Raw genomic sequence first — 20808 nt, 5'->3', positions numbered from 1 at the left:
AAATGTAGATTTTGGCTTACTTAGTATATCGTTGAAACCAAAGAATTTAGAGCAAATCTGACATGGGGTACAATTATTTATCAGGTCAAGATCTATCTGCCTGGAAACTTTCAGATGAATAAGACAACCCGTTGTTAGGTTGCTGCCCCTGAATTAGTCATTTTAAGGAAATTTTGCCGTTATTTTCTTGGAATATTATTATAGATAGAAATAAACTTAAAATAGCAATTATGTTTAGCAAAGTAAGTTCTACAAATAAGTCAACATGACCAAAATGGTTAAATTTTCAGACCATTCAGGCAACCCATTGTTGGGTTGCTGCACCTGAATTGGTAATTTTTAGAAAAAAAAAATCAGCGTTTGGTTATTATCTTGAATATTATTAGCTCACCTGCCCTGAAATATAACTTCAGTTTAAGTGTATGGATCTCTCTGAAATTATACTACAAGGTTTCTTACTAGTGAGGAAAGGGTGGAATTGAGATTTGATGTTTTTGCTCAATTGGGGTTTCAATAAGTGAGGGGCCAAAAAAAAGGGCCCAAATAAGCATTTTTGTAGTTTTCAGTCAATAACTTGTGTTTAAGTGTATAAATTTGTCTGAAATTATACCACAAGTTTCCATACTACAAAGGGATGGTTATAGGGGGTAATGGATTGAATCATTAAGCAATAAGGGGGAAAATGGGGAAAAAAAGGATTTTTCTGGTTAAAGGACAATTTAGACAATTTAAAAGCAGTGTAAGGGAGGTAAGCCAATTCCAATTAAAATTTAAAGAATACTGTTGATATATTTGATTACCTCCCTTACACTGCTTGAAAATTATGTTAAAGGAAGTGATAATTGTCTTGAGATGTAAAGCTGTGAATTTATTTTTAGAAGTTACTGTTAATTAATATTAATTTTAACCATCACTGTAAGTTATTTAATATTTTAATACTTTATGATGTATTTAAATGAGTTGTTATTGTTGCCATTTGGATTGAAATTATTTTTGAAATAAGGGATTGGGGGAGGTTCAAATAAAAATGGTGAGGGGTAATTTTTTTCTGACATCAACAGCAAAGTGAATTGCACACAAGCCAAAAAAAAAAACTTTTTAAGTTCATTAGACTATATTCATTCTGTGTCAGTAACCTTTGCTGTGTCAACTATTTAATCACAATCCAAATTCAGAGCTGTATCAAGCTTGAATGATGTGTCCATACTTGCCCCAACTGTTCAGGGTTCAACCCCTGCTGTCCTATAAAGCTGCGCCCTGCAGAGAGAGCATCTAGTTGGTTATTATCATGAATGTTATGAAAGATTGAGATAAACTGTTAACAACAAAAATGTTCAGCAAAGTAAGATCTACAAATAAGTCAACATGACCAAAATTGTCCGTCGACCCTGTAAGGAGTTATTGCCCTTTTAAAGTAATTTTTTAATATTTTTTTACGATTTTGTAATCTTTTACAAAAATCTTCTCCTCTGAAACTACTGGACTAAATTTAACCAAACTTTCCTAAAATCATCATTCGGATATCTTGTTTAAAAAATGTGTCCGGTGACTTAGCTAACCAAGCAAGATGGCCGCCATGGCTAAAAATACAACATAGGGGTAAAATGTAGATCTGACTTGGGGTAAAAACGTCATCAGATTAAAATATATCTGCCCACAAATTTTCAGACAAATTTGACAACCTATTGTTGTGTTTCTGTCTGTGAATTGGTTATTTTAAGGACATTTTTGGTTATTGTCTTAGATATCATTAAAGTACCTGATAATATCTAATATCTTTAATACTATAATTAATTATGTTTTAACTTTATTTCACATGATTTACAAAGCATCGGCAAATATAGGTGAGCGACACAGGCTCTGGAGAGCCTCTAGTTATAGATAGAGATAAACTGTAATCAGCAATACTGTACAGCAAAATAAGACCTACAAATAAGTCAGCATAACCAAAATGTTAAATTGACCCCTTAAGGAGTTTTTTTCCCTTTATAATAAATTTTTAACAATTTTTAAGAATTTTATAAATTGTGACAAAATATTTCCACTGAAACTACTGGGCCAAGTTCATTATAGATAGATAGATTGTAAGCATCAAGAATGTTCAGTAAAGTAAGATTTACAAACACATCACTATCTCCAAAACACAATTTTGTCATTAATCCATCTGTGTCCTTTGATTACTATGCACATAGACCAAGGTGAGCAACACAGGCTCTTTAGAGCCTCTAGTTATCTCAATCCATGCAATTGAGTCTGGAGCTGGCATGTCAGTAAACTGCTAGTAGTCTGTTGTTATTTCTGTATTATTGTCATTTTCTTTATTTTCTTTGGTTACATCTTCTGACATCAGACATGGACTTCTCTTGAGCTGAATTTTAATGTGAATATTGTTAAGCGTTTACTTTTCTACATTGACTAGAGGTATAGGGGGAGGGTTGAGATCTCATAAACATGTTTAACCTGCCACAGTTTTGCCCCTGTCTCAAGTCAGGAGCCTCTGGCCTTTGTTAGTCTTGTTTTATTTTTAATTTTAGTTTCGTGTGTACAATGTGGAGTCTAGTATGGCGTTCATTAATACTGATCTAGTATATATTTGTTTAGGGGCGAGCTGAAGGCATGAATTTCTCGCTACATGGAAGACCTGTTGGTGACCTTCTGCTATTGTATTTTTTATGGTGGAGTTGTCTCTTTGACACATTCTCCATTTCCATTCTCAATTTAAATTGACATAAAGGTAAACATTGAGCTTTTGAAACATGTTTGTTCACTTCTGAAAATTGTGTAATTGAGGTTTTCACAAATTCTGTCACTTAAACCATTTTGGGTTTGGACAACCGTCAGCAGGTCCTCATATAGCTGCGGAACCGTAGCTCTTAGGTCCTTATGTTATTTTTTTACTGTTTGCGGACCATAGAGCTACGGATTTTTTCTATTTCAAAACGTTCGGAATTGCGACCCAGGTTCAGGTCGCACTTATTTCCCTAAAATGTATTCTTTATAATCCATGCAAAGCTTGTCAATATATCTATAGATATAGGAAGATGTGGTGTAAGTGCCAATGAGAAAACTCTCCATCCAAATAACAATTTAAAAAGTAAACCACTATAGTTCGTTTCGTTAGACATTTTTCTAGGATATGACGTACCTATTTATGTTTGAATATTCATTGCCTTAACACTATTATCTAATTATTCCCATTTGTATACATTCTCCGCCTATTTTGTACGGATATTGGATCTCGTGGTGACGTCACGAAAAACAAGAAAAGATAACCCAAATATCCTCGATCTCCTATGTTGGAGGTGAGGAACGCCTACGAAAAACAAGAACAGATAACTCTAATAGAAAAACACCTGTTGGTTTGTTTACTTATTCATAAGCAAGAATCCGTAGCTCTATGGTCCGCAAATAGTCCAACAATAACATTAGGACCTAAGAGCTACGGTTCCGCAGCTAGTCCTCATACAGAACTGTACCATTCTTCTGTTATACTTCATATGTTTTTGTCATCCCTGCACACTTATGTAAATGACATAGAATACCTGATGTCAATCTGTCAAGTTTTTATCCACTCTCTAATTTACAATTCTTGCCAGATTTATATGCCCCACCTATGATAGTATAGGTGCAATGGTTTCTGGTCTGTGGGTCCGTTCGTCCATCCGTCCGTCTGTTCGTTCGTCCCACTTCAGGTTAAAGTTTTTGGTCAAGGTAGTTTTTGATGAAGTTGAAGTCCAATCAATTTAAAACTTAGTACACATGTTCCCAATGATATGAATCAACTTAAATCATTGTTTTATACAATGTACAATGTATTTTCACTTTTACTACCAACTGATAAATTAAAACAATCTTTACCATTCAGTGATAACAAGCACTTTTTTACATTTTAATATTTAATGATGTAGTTATTGTTAGGGGCCATTAGAAATAATTTTAATTGAGATCAGTTTTGGAATAAGGGAAAGGGGGATGTGATTTTTTATTATTAATATTCAACAGCATAGTGAATTGCTCAAAGATAAAACAAAATAATTAATTTCATTAGACGACATTCATTCTGTGTCAGAAACCTATGCTGTGTCAACTATTTAATCACAATCCAAATTTAAAGCTGAATCCAACTTGAATGTTGTGTCTATACTTGCCCCAACCGTTCAGGGTTCAACCTCTGCGGTCGTATAAAGCTGTGCCCTGTGGAGCATCTGGTTTGTAAATATCTTGAATATTAATATAGACAGAGGTAAACTGTAAACAGCAATAATGATCAGCAAAGTAAGATCTACAAATAAGTCAACATGACAAAAATGGTCAGTTGACCCCTTAAGGAGTTACAGCCCTTTACTGTCACTTTTTTTTAATTTTTGTAAATTTTTGTAAGTTTATTAACAAAATACTTTCTTTTGTAACTAATGGGCCAAGTTTAATAAAGATAAAGATAATTGGAAGCAGCAAAAATGTTCAGTAAAGTACGATATACAAACACATCACCATCACCAAAACACAATTTTGTCATTAATCCATCTTTGTCTTTTGTTGAATATGCACATAGACCAAGGTGAACGACACAGGCACTTAAGAGCCTCTAGTTTGATGAAGTTAAAGTCACATCAACTTGAACTTAGTACACATGTTCCCTATGATATGATCCTTCTAATTTTAATTCTAAATTAATTTGATTACAATTTTACGGTCCACTGAACATGGAAAATGATAGTGCTAGTGGGACATCCGTATACTATGGACACATTCTTGTCATGAACTGTGTATCAAAGGTTTATTTCAGCAATATCTTTCATGTTTTGAAATTAAGAGCTATTCACGTTTGATTTTTTAGCAATGTATCCTCCATCCAACAACACGAACTTCCCACAATAACCCAATTTTCTTTTAACCAATTATCATGTTACTTTGACTTTACATTAGAGTTGAAAGTTGATTTTTGCTCACCAGTCCGTTGTCGTCCATCTAGTGTAAACTGTTTCAAACATCTTCTCCTCTGAAACTTCTGAACCAATTCCATCTAAAGTTTAGCTTATTGATCCTAAGGGTATATAGAATAAACTTTTTGTTTAATTTACTGTTTGTTCATAAAACATGGCCACAATGGCTAAAAATATAACATAGGGGTAAAATGCAGTTTTTGGCTTTTATCTCAAAAACCAAAGCATTTAGAGCTAATCTGGTATTATTAATGATAAGATAAACTGTTCAGCAAATTTACATCTACAAATAAGTTCATATCACCACAATTGTCAATTGTCCCTTTAAGGAGTTATTGCTCTTTAAAATCATTTTTTCACAAACTTTTCATTCATGTTGCTTACTTTAAAATATCTGCTTTGAAACTGCTAAACCAATTTCAGCCAAACTTGACCTGAATGAGTTTCAGAGTATCTAGTATAAAAAAATTATTTAATTTTCTTGTATGTCGAGAAACATAGCCACTATGGCTAAAATGGAAAATATCTAGGTAAAATGCAATTCTTTGATTTTGAAGTAAATATGGCAGATACAAAGAACATTTCAATGGAAGTTATAAGCCATCCATTAATATATATTTAGAAACAATAATAATCATTGGTGAAAGATTTAAGCAAAAAATAACAGGTAAGCGATTCAGGCTCTTCAGAGCCTCTTGTTAGTTTTTGGATTTGTCAATCTAGTGTTATGTAGCTTTGTTGTTTTTACTCTTATATTTGATGTGTTTCCCTCAAGTTTAGTTTGTAACCCGAATTTGTTTTCTCTCAATCGATTAATGACTTTCGAAGTATACTACTAATGTTGCCTTTATTTGACCCTTAGATTAATTTTCATTTAGGGGCCTCGGTGACCGAGTGGTACAAATAGTTTACTGGGGTCGCTAGCCAGTCAACACTGAGGTAGTGAGTTTGAACCCCGCTTGTTTGGGTGCACTTGACTCCAATCTACATTGACTTGGAATGTCAGTTTTCCTATCGAAGGTCAGTGGTTTTCTCTGGGCACTCAGGCTTCCTCCACCAATAAAAACTGGCCGCCATGAAATAGCATAAATGCGGTGCTTAAAAGAGGCGTTTAAACATAAAAAATCAAATCATAAATTCTGCACTAATTCTATTCTTTTTGATCTGAGTTCCTACAAATTTAACATTATTGTTGGGATTGATGGTCTACTCAATCCAGTTTATGACTTCACTTTTTGTAGACTATTAACAAATGGTAAAAAAAATGAGGCAAAAACCAGACGCATACTGTCAGTCCCTTATCCCAATTCTTGCTTTGAATTCTTGCTGTCTTAAATGCATCCAATTCCTAATTAATACATGTCTTCAGTTTGTAATAGCTTTGTATGATAGGAAGTGTACTAATATATACAAAAACAAAGTTTTTTAAACTATTATTTCTTCAAGAATATAAAAAAAATAGTTCCAATTCAACTGCAGAATAAATATTATAATTGCACCTTGTGTAAGAATCCTGGGTTTTGATTGGTTGAAAGCCAGTGTATTTTTCACTAATTTACTGTTAATAAACGAATATCGTTTATTTTTTAACGCCGCCAGGGTATATGCAAAAAGGATATGCCTTTTTAGCTCACCTGGCCTAAAAGTCCAAGTGAGCTATTCTCATCACTTGGCGTCTGGCGTCCGTCGTCGTCGTCCGTCGTCGTTAACTTTTACAAAAATCTTCTCCTCTGAAACTACTGGGCCAAATTAAACCAAACTTGGCCACAATCATCATTGGGGCATCACAAAATGTGTGGCGTGACCAGCCCAACCAACCAAGATGGCCGTCATGGCTAACAATAGAACATATTGGTAAAATGTAGATTTTGGCTTATAACTGAAACGGAAGCATTTAGAATAAATCTGATATGAGGTTAAATTGTTTATCAAGTTAAGATCTTGCTGCCCAGAAATTTTCTGACATATTGGACAATCGGTTGTTGGGTTGCTGTCCCTATATTGGCAATTTTAAGGAAATTTTGCAGTTTTTTGTTTATATCTTGAATATTATTATAGATAGAGATAAACTGTAAACAGCATTAATGATCAGCAAAGTATGATCTACAAATAAGTCAACCTGGCAAAAATGTTCAGTTGACCCCTTAAGGAGTAATTGCCCTTTATAGTCTTTTTTTACCAATTTTTCGTAAATTTTTGTAATATTTTACAAAAATCTTCTCCTCTGAAACTTTAAAGTTGTAACTGGCTTGGTGTAACGTCCTGTTTCAATGGCAAGTAGTAAGGAGCCACAACAAAAGTTTGATAAAGTTTTACGGTAGTCTCTAAACTTGACGGATTTCACATAACTGCTTGGCTGAAGATAACTTTTACACTGTCTAGACGTCATAGATTTATTTCCATTTTCACAGTTTCTATTGTTATGCACATCGCGTAGCCAATTTTCAGCATCCATAGTGTTTAACTTGTCCTTTAAAATATTAACTTTTTGTCCGATTGTCATATTTTGAGTGTTTATCAAAGAACTTAAGTCACTTTTTTTTAATAAATTTCACTACAGGGCCACGAGAGCTGTTTTGATTTACTCGATTCATGTATCTTTTTAACGAGCCTATTTCCATCTAAATTTGTAACTTTAAAATACAGTCTCAACACTTCGATATTTTGTTTTGTCTTTACTGTATACCATTCCATGTCTCCACGTATAGCTAGGTTGAAGAGTTCTTGAAAGCACCTAGGTAGTATCAGCACGCTTTTTTAACAGTTTCTAATTGTTAGTGTTTTGATATGCCCCAAATACAGGCTGTACAAGGCTTTCATATAGTTTTGTAAATATGTCATAGTCCATTCCGCCACATAAAATGAATTTTGTATAAAGTGGGGAGATTGCTCTACTTGCCGACTTTCTTATTTCTCTCACTGTAATGTTTGTTCAATTCTTGAAGTTGAACCAATGCGTGTATACATCATACACTTAGTCCTCTGTGCACGATTTTATCATTATTTTCGCAAATATATCATATTATCGTCAATTTTTTTTCTCTGTTTGTTATGATTCAACAAATATGGCTGCTCATTAAATGCCGTGTTTTGAAGCCGAGTTTTACCGATTGTCACCTTATAGTAAACAAATCACAAAAAGCATGGATATTGAGCACGTGTTTAACATGTATAATCAGATATTTGTTTATTTCAATGACAGATCCATGCGTATTGTGGTCACCGGATTTTTACGAGAAGGGTTACGCTCGGGTCACTATGCATACGGCAAATATGTCGGCGAATTGCTTGCTGGAAGCAAGCAAATAAAAATAAGTAAACTTCTTCTAAATGTGGACAAATAAAAGAATTTTCCTCAGAAAAAAGTATATATGCACATAAGTTGTATAATGCAAACTATCCATTTAGTTATAAAAAGCATATGCATATTTTTTTTTAATTTGAGGTTTCTTATGACTTAATACTTCCATTGGTATTGAAGAACGTCTGTCATTCGCCATTCCTAATTTACCAATTTTCTTACCAAAGTCTCTTGTGTTGTTTTTTGTCGAAAGATTAAGAAGCTCTTGCTGTTGTCACATTTGTTAACTTCGTTTTCCTTCCTCAAAAGTTTATCCAACGCATTTCTCGATGCAAGAAATTGTTCTCGCACACGTTTCGTTTTGGTACTACATATGTACAATCTTTCCATTTTAGCCATACTCGTGTTCGCAGATTGTATCCAACAGTGATTTGAGATTATCATTTTAGTATGGTTTGTATCTTGATTTTCCTTTTGACTTCCTGCATTGGTGATCTTCTTCTGATTTTTCACCTATCTTTGATTTCACTTCATGAAAAATAATTTCAACAAACCAGCCATAGCCAGCATCGACGTCTTGTTTCACGGTTAAGTTATTTTCAATGTTTTGAATGACTTGTTCTATTTTTACTCGTACCGTATCGTCATTTAAAAATTCGTTTGGTATGTTTTGAGATCTTGGTTTACTAGGAAGTTTTTGAATATCGGAGTAAGACGTTTGCGGTGTTTTATCTTGTTGATAGCCGATTCTGTCTTGAAAGAAACTGCAAGTACCGAATGGTCAGGTATATGGTTCATGTCTTGTAATTTTAATTCGTAGGTGATATCAAACATGCTTTTAACATCAAATTCAGTGCACATATGAATGTTTTTATGGTTTGTTATTATGAAGTCGACCACTGATTTACCTCGTTTTGATATACACGTAAAAACTTGTTTTCCTTTTCTTCCTTAGAGCATGCATAAATTACAATCGACTAGGAAATCTATTAATAAATCACCATTCGCATTTGAACTATAATCAATCACGTCTCTTTGTGTTACATCATCAACTCCTTCAATGAAATCTGAAATGTCCGAGCATCTCGAGTTGAAATCACCTACTATATATACATTTGTCCAATGTTCTGATACATTTACACCTGATTAGTAAGATCTGCATGAAACTGTTCTGGGTCGTTTGGGCGGCTTGAGCCTTTTGGTAGTAAATAGCATACACATACACAAAAAGTTTAGCCAAAGAATGCATTCGACGCTTTTATCTGAAAATTTAACTTTATATTGATTTTCAATACTACTTTTAACAAATATTCCAACTCCACCCGAGCCACGCTTTGCTTTATGAGGCCTAAATTAAAATATTGTTTGTTTGCCCTTTTCCGACCCTGTTTTGAAACAGGGTAGGTAGGTAGGTAAAATATTTTATTTTTTCCCCAAAAATAATAACTTGGCTCGGTATATTTTTTGTCATGGGTAGGCAGGTAGGTATAATATTTTATTTTATAGATACAAACTCTGCATAATGTCATTTGTGTCCGTTTTGTTTTTGCAAATAAGTTTTCAGGGACTATTAGTTTAAAAAAAAATATCACGTAGAATGTGAAGCTAATTCATATGCACAGTACTATTTTGTTTTCAAAATATAGAGCTCTGCCGCATATCTTCAACGTTTATATGCCTGGAACTTTGAAGAGTTTAAACTTGCACTTATATTCTGTACTACGTACCTTGTATGTTTACTTAAGATTTTCTGTAAAAGATAACTTTGTACTGATTAGATCTATGTCCGGGCAGACATACATTACTAGTAGAAAAGTCCCTAGAGTGTTAAAAACATCGTGTGTGCATTTGTTTCCAATCAAAATACTACAATTGTCACGTATTTTACATCGCATTTATAAATGATCTGTATGGACAACTTGGCGATTTTACTGCCAGATATTCTCCACTTTACAGGGTTTTGTCACTTTTGATTTATATCAGACATAAATAATATAGCGGCATCGTTCAGATAATCATCCTGATCTGCGGATCACAAAAGGCCATCCCTACATAGAATAAAACGTCCGTTTACAAATTAGTTTGTATACACGTTGATAATTTTGTATCAAACGAACTTATTTATAAATGAACCCTGTTCTTATAAAGGTACAGAGTAGCGTACGTGATTTCGGTAAGCGTTCACATGCTGAACATCGATTTCAAACAAATGCTTTGAAACTTCAAATGCAAGTGTTAATGTCAAACGCTCAGGTGATACCAAACGAACTGGACCTTATACGTTAAAGATAAAACACAATGTCTAATTTTATAATTTTCACTGTCAGTGTGTTGTGATTACCCGCCAACATTCCATACACAAAGCATCTTTGGAAGTTTTTCACTAGCTTTCCTTGCAAAATTTTTTAGTCGTTCATTTTTCCAATTTCTTGGAGAATAGTGCGCATGTCAGAGTTGTTAACCTTTGTCTCATATGCAACATCACTCTCATTATACACGTTTCTATATTTTTGCGTTTTTTTCTAAGTTCCATTGTCTTTTCCAAAACTGTTGTTTTGTCCTGTTTGGAATTTATTCTTGCCACTACTACACCTGGACGGGGACCATTTGATTATTTTCTTTCAACTTTTTCCGCTTTTACATCCATAAGCTTTAGTCCATGTCTTATCATGGAAATCACATGGGTTTATACACCCACGCAGCGGGTTGAGGAGGGTATAATGTTTTGACCAATCCGTCCGTCTGTCTGTTAGTCTGTCAGTCGTCCGTCAGCCCTATTTCTTGTCATAGCAACTCCTCTCAAACCACACAAAAACAGAATTTCACGAAACCTTTTTAGATAATATGGACATACTATGTAGTTGTGCATATCAACAGGAAATTGCGATTCAATTTTTTTTCTAGGAGTTACGTTCCTTTGAACTTATTTACTTTAATTTACTACTGCAACAGTTTGTCATCGCAACTCTTCTCAAACCACGCAACAGAATTTTACGAAATCTTTTCAGATAATAAGGACATACTATGACAATGTTGGGTATGTGAGCGCGCTAGATAGGGTTCTTTAATTAAACAATTATTGGTGGGTGTTTCATTTTTATACGACCGCAAATTTTGAAAAAATTTTCGTCGTATATTGCTATCACGTTGGCGTCGTCGTCGTCCGAATACTTTTAGTTTTCGCACTCTAACTTTAGTAAAAGTGAATAGAAATCTATGAAATTTTAACACAAGGTTTATGACCATAAAAGGAAGGCTGGTATTGATTTTGGGAGTTTTGGTCCCAACATTTTAGGAATAAGGGGCCAAAAAGGGCCCAAATAAGCATTTTCTTGGTTTTCGCACTATAACTTTAGTTTAAGTTAATAGAAATCTATGAAATTTTGACACAAGGTTTATGATCACAAAAGAAAGGTTGGGATTGATTTTGGGAGTTTGGGTTTCAACAGTTTAGGAATAAGGGGCCAAAAAAGGTCCCAAATAAGCATTATTCTTGGTTTTCGCACAATAACTTTAGTTAAAGTAAATAGAAATCAATGAAATTTAAACACAATGTTTATGACCACAAAAGGAAGGTTGGTATTGATTTTGGGAGTTTCGGTCCCAACAGTTTAGGAATTAGGGGCCAAAAAGGGACCCAAATAAGCATTTTTCTTGGTTTTCGCACCATAGGGTTAGTATAAGTAAATAGAAATCTATGAAATTTAAACACAAGGTTTATGACTATAAAAGGAAGGTTGGTATTGATTTTGGGAGTTTTGGTCCCAACAGTTAAGGAAAAAGGGGCCCAAAGGGTCCAAAATTAAACTTTGTTTGATTTCATCAAAATTGAATAATTGGGGTTCTTTAATATGCCGAATCTAACTGTGTATGTAGATTCTTAATTTTTGGTTCCGTTTTCAAATTGGTCTACATTAAGGTCCAAAGGGTCCAAAATTACACTTAGTTTGATTTTAACAAAAATTGAAACCTTGGGGTTCTTTGATATGCTGAATCTAAAAATGTACTTAGATTTTTGATTATTGGCCCAGTTTTCAAGTTGGCCTAAATCGAGGTCCAAAATTAAACATTGTTTGATTTAATCAAAAATTGAATAATTGGGGTTCTTTGATATGCCAAATCTAACTGTGTATGTAGATTCTGAATTTTTGGTCCAGTTTTAAAATTGGTCTACATTAAAGTCCAAAGGGTCCAAAATTAAACTAAGTTTGATTTTAACAAAAATTAAATTCTTGGGCCTCTTTGATATGCTGAATCTAAACATGTACTTAGATTTTTGATTATGGGCCCAGTTTTCAAGTTGGTTCAAATCAGGATCTAAAATTATTATATTAAGTATTGTGCAATAGCAAGTCTTTTCAATTGCACAGTATTGTGCAATGGCAAGAAATATCTAATTTCACAATATTGTGAAATAGCAATATTTTTTTTAATTAAGAGTTATCTTTCTTTGTCCAGTATAGTAAGCAAGAAATATCTGCAAGATTTTTTTTTTAATTGGAGTTATCTTTCTTTGTCCAGAATCAACTTAAATCTTTGTTTTATACAATATACAATGTATATTCACTTTTTACTACCAACTGATAAATTTAAATAATCTTTACCATTCAGTGATAACAAGCAGTTTTTTTACATCTTAATATTTTATGATGTATTTAAATGAGTAGTAATTGTTGCAAACTCCATTAGAATATTTTAATTGAAATTAGTTTTGGGATAAGGGAAAGGGGGATGTGATTAAAAAATTGGGTTCAATTTTTCTCATTTAAAATTTCATAAATAAAAAGAAAATTTCTTCAAACATTTTTTTGAGAGGATTAATATTCAACAGCATAGTGAATTGCTCTAAGAGAAAACAAAAATTTTAAGTTCATTTGAATACATTCATTCTGTGTCAGAAACCTATGCTGTGTCAACTATTTAATCACAATCCAAATTTAGAGCGGAATCCAGCTTGAATGTTGTGTCCACACTTGCCCCAACCGTTCAGGGTTCAACCTCTGCGATCGTATAAAGCTACGCCCTGGGGAGCATCTGGTTATCATTGGGTAACATTTTAATTATCAAATTTTTCCCTCTTATCAATGGTATCCAAGTTTTTTGATTTTACGACAGATGCGTACGTTTTTTCCTCCAAGTGAAGTTTGTTTTTCATAGTGTCAAGTTAAGTTCTAATTTCGCTCTTCATGTTGTCTATTTTACTATAGAATTTCTGGTCCATCACCTAAACTAATTTCTCAATCGTCTTTACTTCAAGTCTATTATTTAAATCTGTCATTTGTTGGGATAGTGTAGAGACAGCGGACTTCAATTCTAGCAAAAGTCCAATGACAAGTGATTTAATGTCAAATTCATTGAATGATTCATGATTTATGTTAGGGATGTTGTTTTCGATACAAGTAACAATTTCTCTGTTTTTAGCTCACCTTTTACCTGGCCTAAAAGGCCAAGTGAGCTTTTCTCATCACTTGGCGTCCGGCGTCCGTCGTCGTTAACTTTTACAAAATACTTCTCCTCTAAAACTACTGAACCAATTCAAACCAAACTTCATCTGATTGATTCCTAGGGTATCTAGAATAAAGTTTGTGTTTAAATTCCCATTTCATAAAAAAAACATGGCCGCCATGGCTAAAAATAGAACATATGGGTAAAATACAGTTTTTGGCTTATAACTTAAAAACCAAAACATTTAGAGCAAATCTGACACGAGGTAAAATTGTTGATCAGGTCAAGATCTATCTGCCCTAAAATTTTCAGATAAATCAGACAACTCATTGGGTAGCTACCCCTAAATTGGTAATATTAAGGAAATTTTACTGTTTTTGGTTATTATCTTGAATAATATTATAGATAGATATAAACTGTAAACAGCAATTATGTTCAGCAAAGGAAGATTTACAAATAAGTCAACATGACCAAAATGGTCAGTTGACCCCTTTAGGAGTTATTGCCCTTTATAGTCAATTTTTAACCATTTTTCGTAAATTTCCATGATCTTTGACAAAAATCTTCTCCTCTGAAACAACTGAGTAAAATTAATCCAAACTTGGCCACAATCATCATTGATGTATCTGGTTAAAAATTTGCGTTTTTTTTACCCGGCCAACCAACCAAGATGGCCGCCACGGCTAAAAATAGAAGATGGAGGTTAAATGCAGTTTTTGATTATTACTCAAAAACCAAAGCATTTAGAACAAATCTGACAATGGGTAAAATTGTTTATCTGGTCAAGATCTATCTGCCCTGAAATTTTAAGATGAATGGGACAACCCGTTGTTGGGTTGCTGCCCCTGAATTGGTAATTTTAAGGAAATTTTGCTGTTTTTGGATATTATCTTGAAAATAATTATGGATAGAGATAAACTGTAAACAGCAAAAATGTTCAGCAAAGTTAGATTTACAAATAAGTCAACATGACCAACATGGTCAGTTTACCCCTTTAGGAGTTATTGCCCTTTATAGTCAATTTTTAACAATTTTTCGTAAATCTCCATGATCTTTTACAAAAATCTTCTCCTCTGAAACAACTGAGCCAAATTAATCCAAACTTGGCCACAATCATCATTGATGTATCTAATTGAAAAATTGTGTTTTTTGACCCGGCCAACCAACCAAGATGGCCGCCACGGCTAAAAATAGAACATGGAGGTTAAATGCAGTTTTTTGTTATTACTCAAAAACCAAAGCATTTAGAGCAAATCTGACAGGGATAAAATGTTTATCTGGTCAAGATCTATCTGCCCTTAAATTTTTAGATGAATCGGACAACTCGTTGTTAGGTTGCTGCCCCTAAATTGGTAATTTTAAGGAAATTTGCTGTTTTGGGTTATTATCTTGAATATTATTATAGATAGAAATAAACTGTAAACAGCAATAATGAACAGCAATTTAAGACTAAAAAATAAGTCAAAATGACCAAAATGGTCAATTGACCCCCTAAGAAGTTATTGTCCTTTATAATCAATTTTTAACAATTTTCATAAAATTTGTAAATTTTTACTAACATTTTCCACTGAAACTATACGGACAAGTTAATTATAGATAGAGATAATTGTAAGCAGCAAGAATGTTCAGTAAAGTAAGATGTACAAACACATCACAATCACCTAAACACAATTTTGTCATGAACTGTCTGCTTCCTTTGTTTAATTCACATATACCAAGGTGAGCTACACAGGCTCTTTAGAGCCTCTAGTTTATTTTCATACTCAATTTTCTCAAAATTAGAGTCAACATCAGATAGCTCAGATTCATTACGCTTTCTTGATTTGATGTATGTACTTTTTGGTAGAGTGTTAGTATGTTCCGTAGGCACAGTAGCTTCAACTTCAACGTTTTCCATAACTGAATATTTTTGTGTTATATTTCCGGAAATTTGTAGTCTCTCCGATTACAATTTCAGTTTGTGTTTACAAAATGTAAAGCCCGTGCCTATGTGTGGGCGTTGTTTAACAAAAGAATAATTGCATATATTGTTTGTTTTTGGTGTCTTCTGTACCATCTTTATAATTGTCTTTTGCTGGTTATTGACAATTTAACATATATACACACTTACAATATGCAAAATATCATTTTTTCCTCACAGTAATTTAACGTACTAGTTGTTCACTTAGGGTACACTCGTATCTATACATTTGAAAGATGTGATTTTCAACAGATGGTCGGCATTCCAATGGGAACCAATTGTGCCCCTCTTTTTGTTATCTTGTTTCTTTAATATTTTAGCTGACTTCATACAGAAACTTCTTAGGATGAAAACTAAGAAGTTAGCAATATCCTTGAACTTTATTTTCTGCTTGTTGACCTTTATGGAATTACCGTTTCAAAGATGATATTATTGACAAGTTAACACATATACACACTTACAATATGCAAAATATCAATTTTTTTCTACAGTGATTCAACGTACTAGTTGTTCACTTAGTAGGGTGCACTCGTATCTATACATTTGGAAGATGTGATTTTCAACAGATTGTCAGCATTCCAATGGGAACCAATTGTGCCCCTCATTTTATTAGCTTGTTTCTTTATTATTTTATCTGACTTCATACAGGAACTTCTTAGGATGAAAACTAAGAAGTATGCAATATCCTTGCACTTTTTTTTCTGCTATACAGATGAGTTTCTTTTCCTAAATAATTCAAAATTTGGTGACTATGTTGAAAGCATAAAACTAGAGATAAAGGAAACTGCTAAGTCTGCATCATGTCTTGACTTACATCTAGAAATTGATAATGAGGATGGGTTGAAAACAAAACTTTATGACAAAAAAGCTTCCCAATTGTGAACTTTCAATTTCTTTGTAGCATTATTCCTTCAGCTCCTGCATACGGAGTATATTATCTCCCAATCGATACGATATTCCGGCTCTTGTATTTCCTATCATGATGATTTCATTGATAGAGGGTTGCTGCTCACAAGGAAGCTTTTCAACCAAGAGTTCCAAATGTTGAATATGAAATCATCCCTTCGTAAATATTAAGGACACCATCGCAAGTTTGTTGACCTGTATGGAATAACCGTTTCAAAGATGATATTAGATATGTTTCTAACGTAGTAACTACATTCCCCTTCCCCATGTTCCCTTTTCATGAATGTGACCTACCGATTAAGACTATTTATGGGGTTTGTAATAACATGAGCAACATATTCGGTGCCCCGTGTGGAGCAGGATCTGCTAACCCTTCTGGAGCACTTAAGATCACCTTCAGATTTTGGTGTTCGTGTTGCTCAGTCTTTAATTTTCCATCATTATCCAATCAAACAATAATCTCAGATAACCTTGATTCTTCATGACACTATGGTCGCAATATATCATAAAAATAAGTAGTCTATGTACAGAAACAAATTCTAAAAGAGCTATCATATGCAGCAGATAATAATTATATATTGTTTCATGCACTTATCTTACAGCCTGACATTAGTAAATATGCATCCGAGATATTGCCATTGGTATTCCAGTACTTGGGAAGAGCTACTAATGAAATAGATAAAAACCCAAAAGGCCTGGTCAAAAGTTATTATGCTTTGGAAATGTTTTGCGAAAACTTAGGTAAGAATATTTTATTGTAAAATTTATCATATGAGATAATGTCTTCACACTATTTCCATTTTTATGGTCAAATGTCATCTTCTCTCCTGATTTTTTTCTTTTTTCTTTTACTGAAATCAATGGACACAGAAGGTTATTAAAGGAATTATAATTAGGCATAAATAAACAATAATGGATAAATGAATACCAATTCAACACTGTTATTAGATCATTGCATATATTTTTATTTGTATTAATACTGATTTTGTTATAAGCAAACTTAATATCTTTGTTATATACATATATACACATTCATGTATCTATAAAATGCATTGTACTAGGTCATGTTTTTCTCTGACTCTTTATTATGAGTGGCCGTTCGTGTCAAAATAATGAAACTTCTATCATGATAGTTTTTCCATCGTGATGGTTTTAATAAGTATCACGATACTAATCAAAAGCATCGTGATACTTATCAAAAGTATCGTGATACTTGCCGAAAGCATCTCTAACTGAATTGAGAAAAGCATCGCGATGGAAGTTAAAAGCATCGCGATGGAAGTTATATGTATCACGATAAAAGTCAAAAGCATCACGATGGAAATTAAAAGCATCATGATGGAAGTCAAAAGCATCACGATGGAAGTTAAAAGCATCGTGATGGAAGTTAAAAGCATCGTGATGGAAGTCAAACGCATCACGATGGAGATTAATCCATCATGATGGAACGGCATTACGAACCGTTGACCGACGATAACCAATCAAATAGATTGTCCTTTATTTCTTGGGAAGATCTATTAACAAGACAGATAAAACAAGGACAGTTATTTTCGATACGCTTTTATCTGTAACTTTTGTTTTACTCAATATATTGCTAAAAAATAAATTGTATTATAAAGAACAGGGTATTTACTTATATTATTTGTAAAAAATATAAAAATAAATAATAAGTAAGTTATAAAAAACCTGCCAGGACAGTTTAGTTTTATGAAAAAAATGGCTGAAATTGTAGAGAAAAGTTTACTTACAATTGAAATATTTTCTACAAAACAGCTGTCTGGCAGAATATTTTTGTACGATTATAAAGATAATGCAATATTCATTCTAAAAATCTATAATTTAGTATTTTTTATACGACCGCAAATTTTGAAAAAATTTTCGTCGTATATTGCTATCACGTTGGCGTCGTCGTCGTCGTCGTCGTCGTCGTCCGAATACTTTTAGTTTTCGCACTCTAACTTTAGTAAAAGTGAATAGAAATCTATGAAATTTTAACACAAGGTTTATGACCATAAAAGGAAGGCTGGTATTGATTTTGGGAGTTTTGGTCCCAACATTTTAGGAATTAGGGGCCAAAAAGGGCCCAAATAAGCATTTTCTTGGTTTTCGCACTATAACTTTAGTTTAAGTTAATAGAAATCTATGAAATTTTGACACAAGGTTTATGACCACAAAAGAAAGGTTGGGATTGATTTTGGGAGTTTTGGTTTCAACAGTTTAGGAATTAGGGGCCAAAAAAGGGCCCAAATAAGCATTATTCTTGATTTTCGCACAATAACTTTAGTTAAAGTAAATAGAAATCAATGAAATTTAAACACAATGTTTATGACCACAAAAGGAAGGTTTGTATTGATTTTGGGAGTTTCGGTCCCAACAGTTTAGGAATTAGGGGCCAAAAAGGGACCCAAATAAGCATTTTTCTTGGTTTTCGCACCATAGCGTTAGTATAAGTAAATAGAAATCTATGAAATTTAAACACAAGGTTTATGACTATAAAAGGAAGGTTGGTATTGATTTTGGGAGTTTTAGTCCCAACAGTTAAGGAAAAAGGGGCCCAAAGGGTCCAAAATTAAACTTTGTTTGATTTCATCAAAATTGAATAATTGGGGTTCTTTAATATGCCGAATCTAACTGTGTATGTAGATTCTTAATTTTTGGTCCCGTTTTCAAATTGGTCTACATTAAGGTCCAAAGGGTCCAAAATTAAACTTAGTTTGATTTTAACAAAAATTGAAACCTTGGGGTTCTTTGATATGCTGAATCTAAAAATGTACTTAGATTTTTGATTATTGGCCCAGTTTTCAAGTTGGCCCAAATCGAGGTCCCGTTTTAAAATTGGTCTAAATTAAAGTGCAAAGGGTCCAAAATTAAACTAAAGTTGATTTTAACAAAAATTAAATTCTTGGGCCTCTATGATATGCTGAATCTAAACATGTACTTAGATTTTTTATTATGGGCCCAGTTTTCAAGTTGGTCCAAATCAGGATCTAAAATTATTATATTGAGTATTGTGCAATAGCAAGTCTTTTCAATTGCACAGTATTGTGCAATGGCAAGAAATATCTAATTTCACAATATTGTGAAATAGCAAATTTTTTTTTTAATTAAGAGTTATCTTTCTTTGTCCAGTATAGTAAGCAAGAAATATCTGCTAGAATTTTTTTTAATTGGAGTTATCTTTCTTTGTCCAGAATCAACTTAAATCTTTGTTATATACAATATACAATGTATATTCACTTTTTACTACCAACTGATAAATTTAAATAATCTTTACCATTCAGTGATAACAAGCAGTTTTTTTACATCTTAATATTTTATGGTGTATTTAAATGAGTAGTAATTGTTGCAAACTCCATTAGAATATTTTAATTGAAATTAGTTTTGGAATAAGGGAAAGGGGGATGTGATTAAAAAATTGGGTTCAATTTTTCTCATTTGAAATTTCATAAATAAAAAGAAAATTTCTTCAAACATTTTTTTGAGAGGATTAATATTCAACAGCATAGTGAATTGCTCTAAGAGAAAACAAAAATTTTAAGTTCATTTGAATACATTCATTCTGTGTCAGAAACCTATGCTGTGTCAACTATTTAATCACAATCCAAATTTAGAGCGGAATCCAGCTTGAATGTTGTGTCCATACTTGCCCCAACCGTTCAGGGTTCAACCTCTGCGGTCGTATAAAGCTACGCCCTGCGGAGCATCTGGTTTCATCTTTTAAAGATAAAAAAATCTGCCTGGACAGTAGCCTTTCACGTTGGAAATTTTGTTGAAATTATTTCAAAATCAAAATACAAAGTTAAATATCTTATTCAAAATAAATATCTGGTAAACAAATGTTAGTTCATTGTAAAGTTTAGAATTAGGAGATAACTGTATTGTATTTTATGCTCCGACGGCATCAATTGGGGATTTGATGGTCGCAATTTAAGTTTACTGGCGAAGCGTTAACAAACGACGTCAACACATGTAATTAAAACCTGTCATATGCCGTCTGCAATGCCGTTCCATCATGATGGATTAATCTCCATCGTGATGCGTTTGACTTCCATCACGATGCTTTTAACTTCCATCACGATGCTTTTAACTTCCATCGTGATGCTTATGATTTCCATCATGATGCGTTTAATTTCCATCGTGATGCTTTTGACTTTTATCGTGATGCTTTTAACTTCCATCGTGATGCTTTTAACATCCATTGCGATGCTTTTAACTTCCATCGCGATGCTTTTCTCAATTCAGTTGCATCGAGA

General features: G+C 33.2%; 1 protein-coding gene across 2 annotated transcripts in view; it reads left to right on the top strand.

Annotated features, from left to right (window-relative positions):
* Positions 1-20808, top strand: part of LOC134721346 (importin-4-like) — a 338068-nt gene that overhangs the window by 184666 nt on the left and 132594 nt on the right. For both annotated transcript variants that reach the window (XM_063584285.1, XM_063584286.1), the window contains exon 15: positions 17158-17296. In XM_063584285.1, the coding sequence (XP_063440355.1) occupies positions 17158-17296 (139 nt within the window). The remainder of the gene's footprint in view (positions 1-17157; positions 17297-20808) is intronic.

This window comes from Mytilus trossulus, chromosome 6 (genome assembly GCF_036588685.1).
Source record: "Mytilus trossulus isolate FHL-02 chromosome 6, PNRI_Mtr1.1.1.hap1, whole genome shotgun sequence".
Classification (NCBI taxonomy): Eukaryota; Metazoa; Mollusca; class Bivalvia; order Mytilida; family Mytilidae; genus Mytilus; species Mytilus trossulus.
The sequence above is the reverse complement of the archived record's forward strand: the minus strand, read 5'-3'. Positions and strand labels throughout refer to the sequence as shown.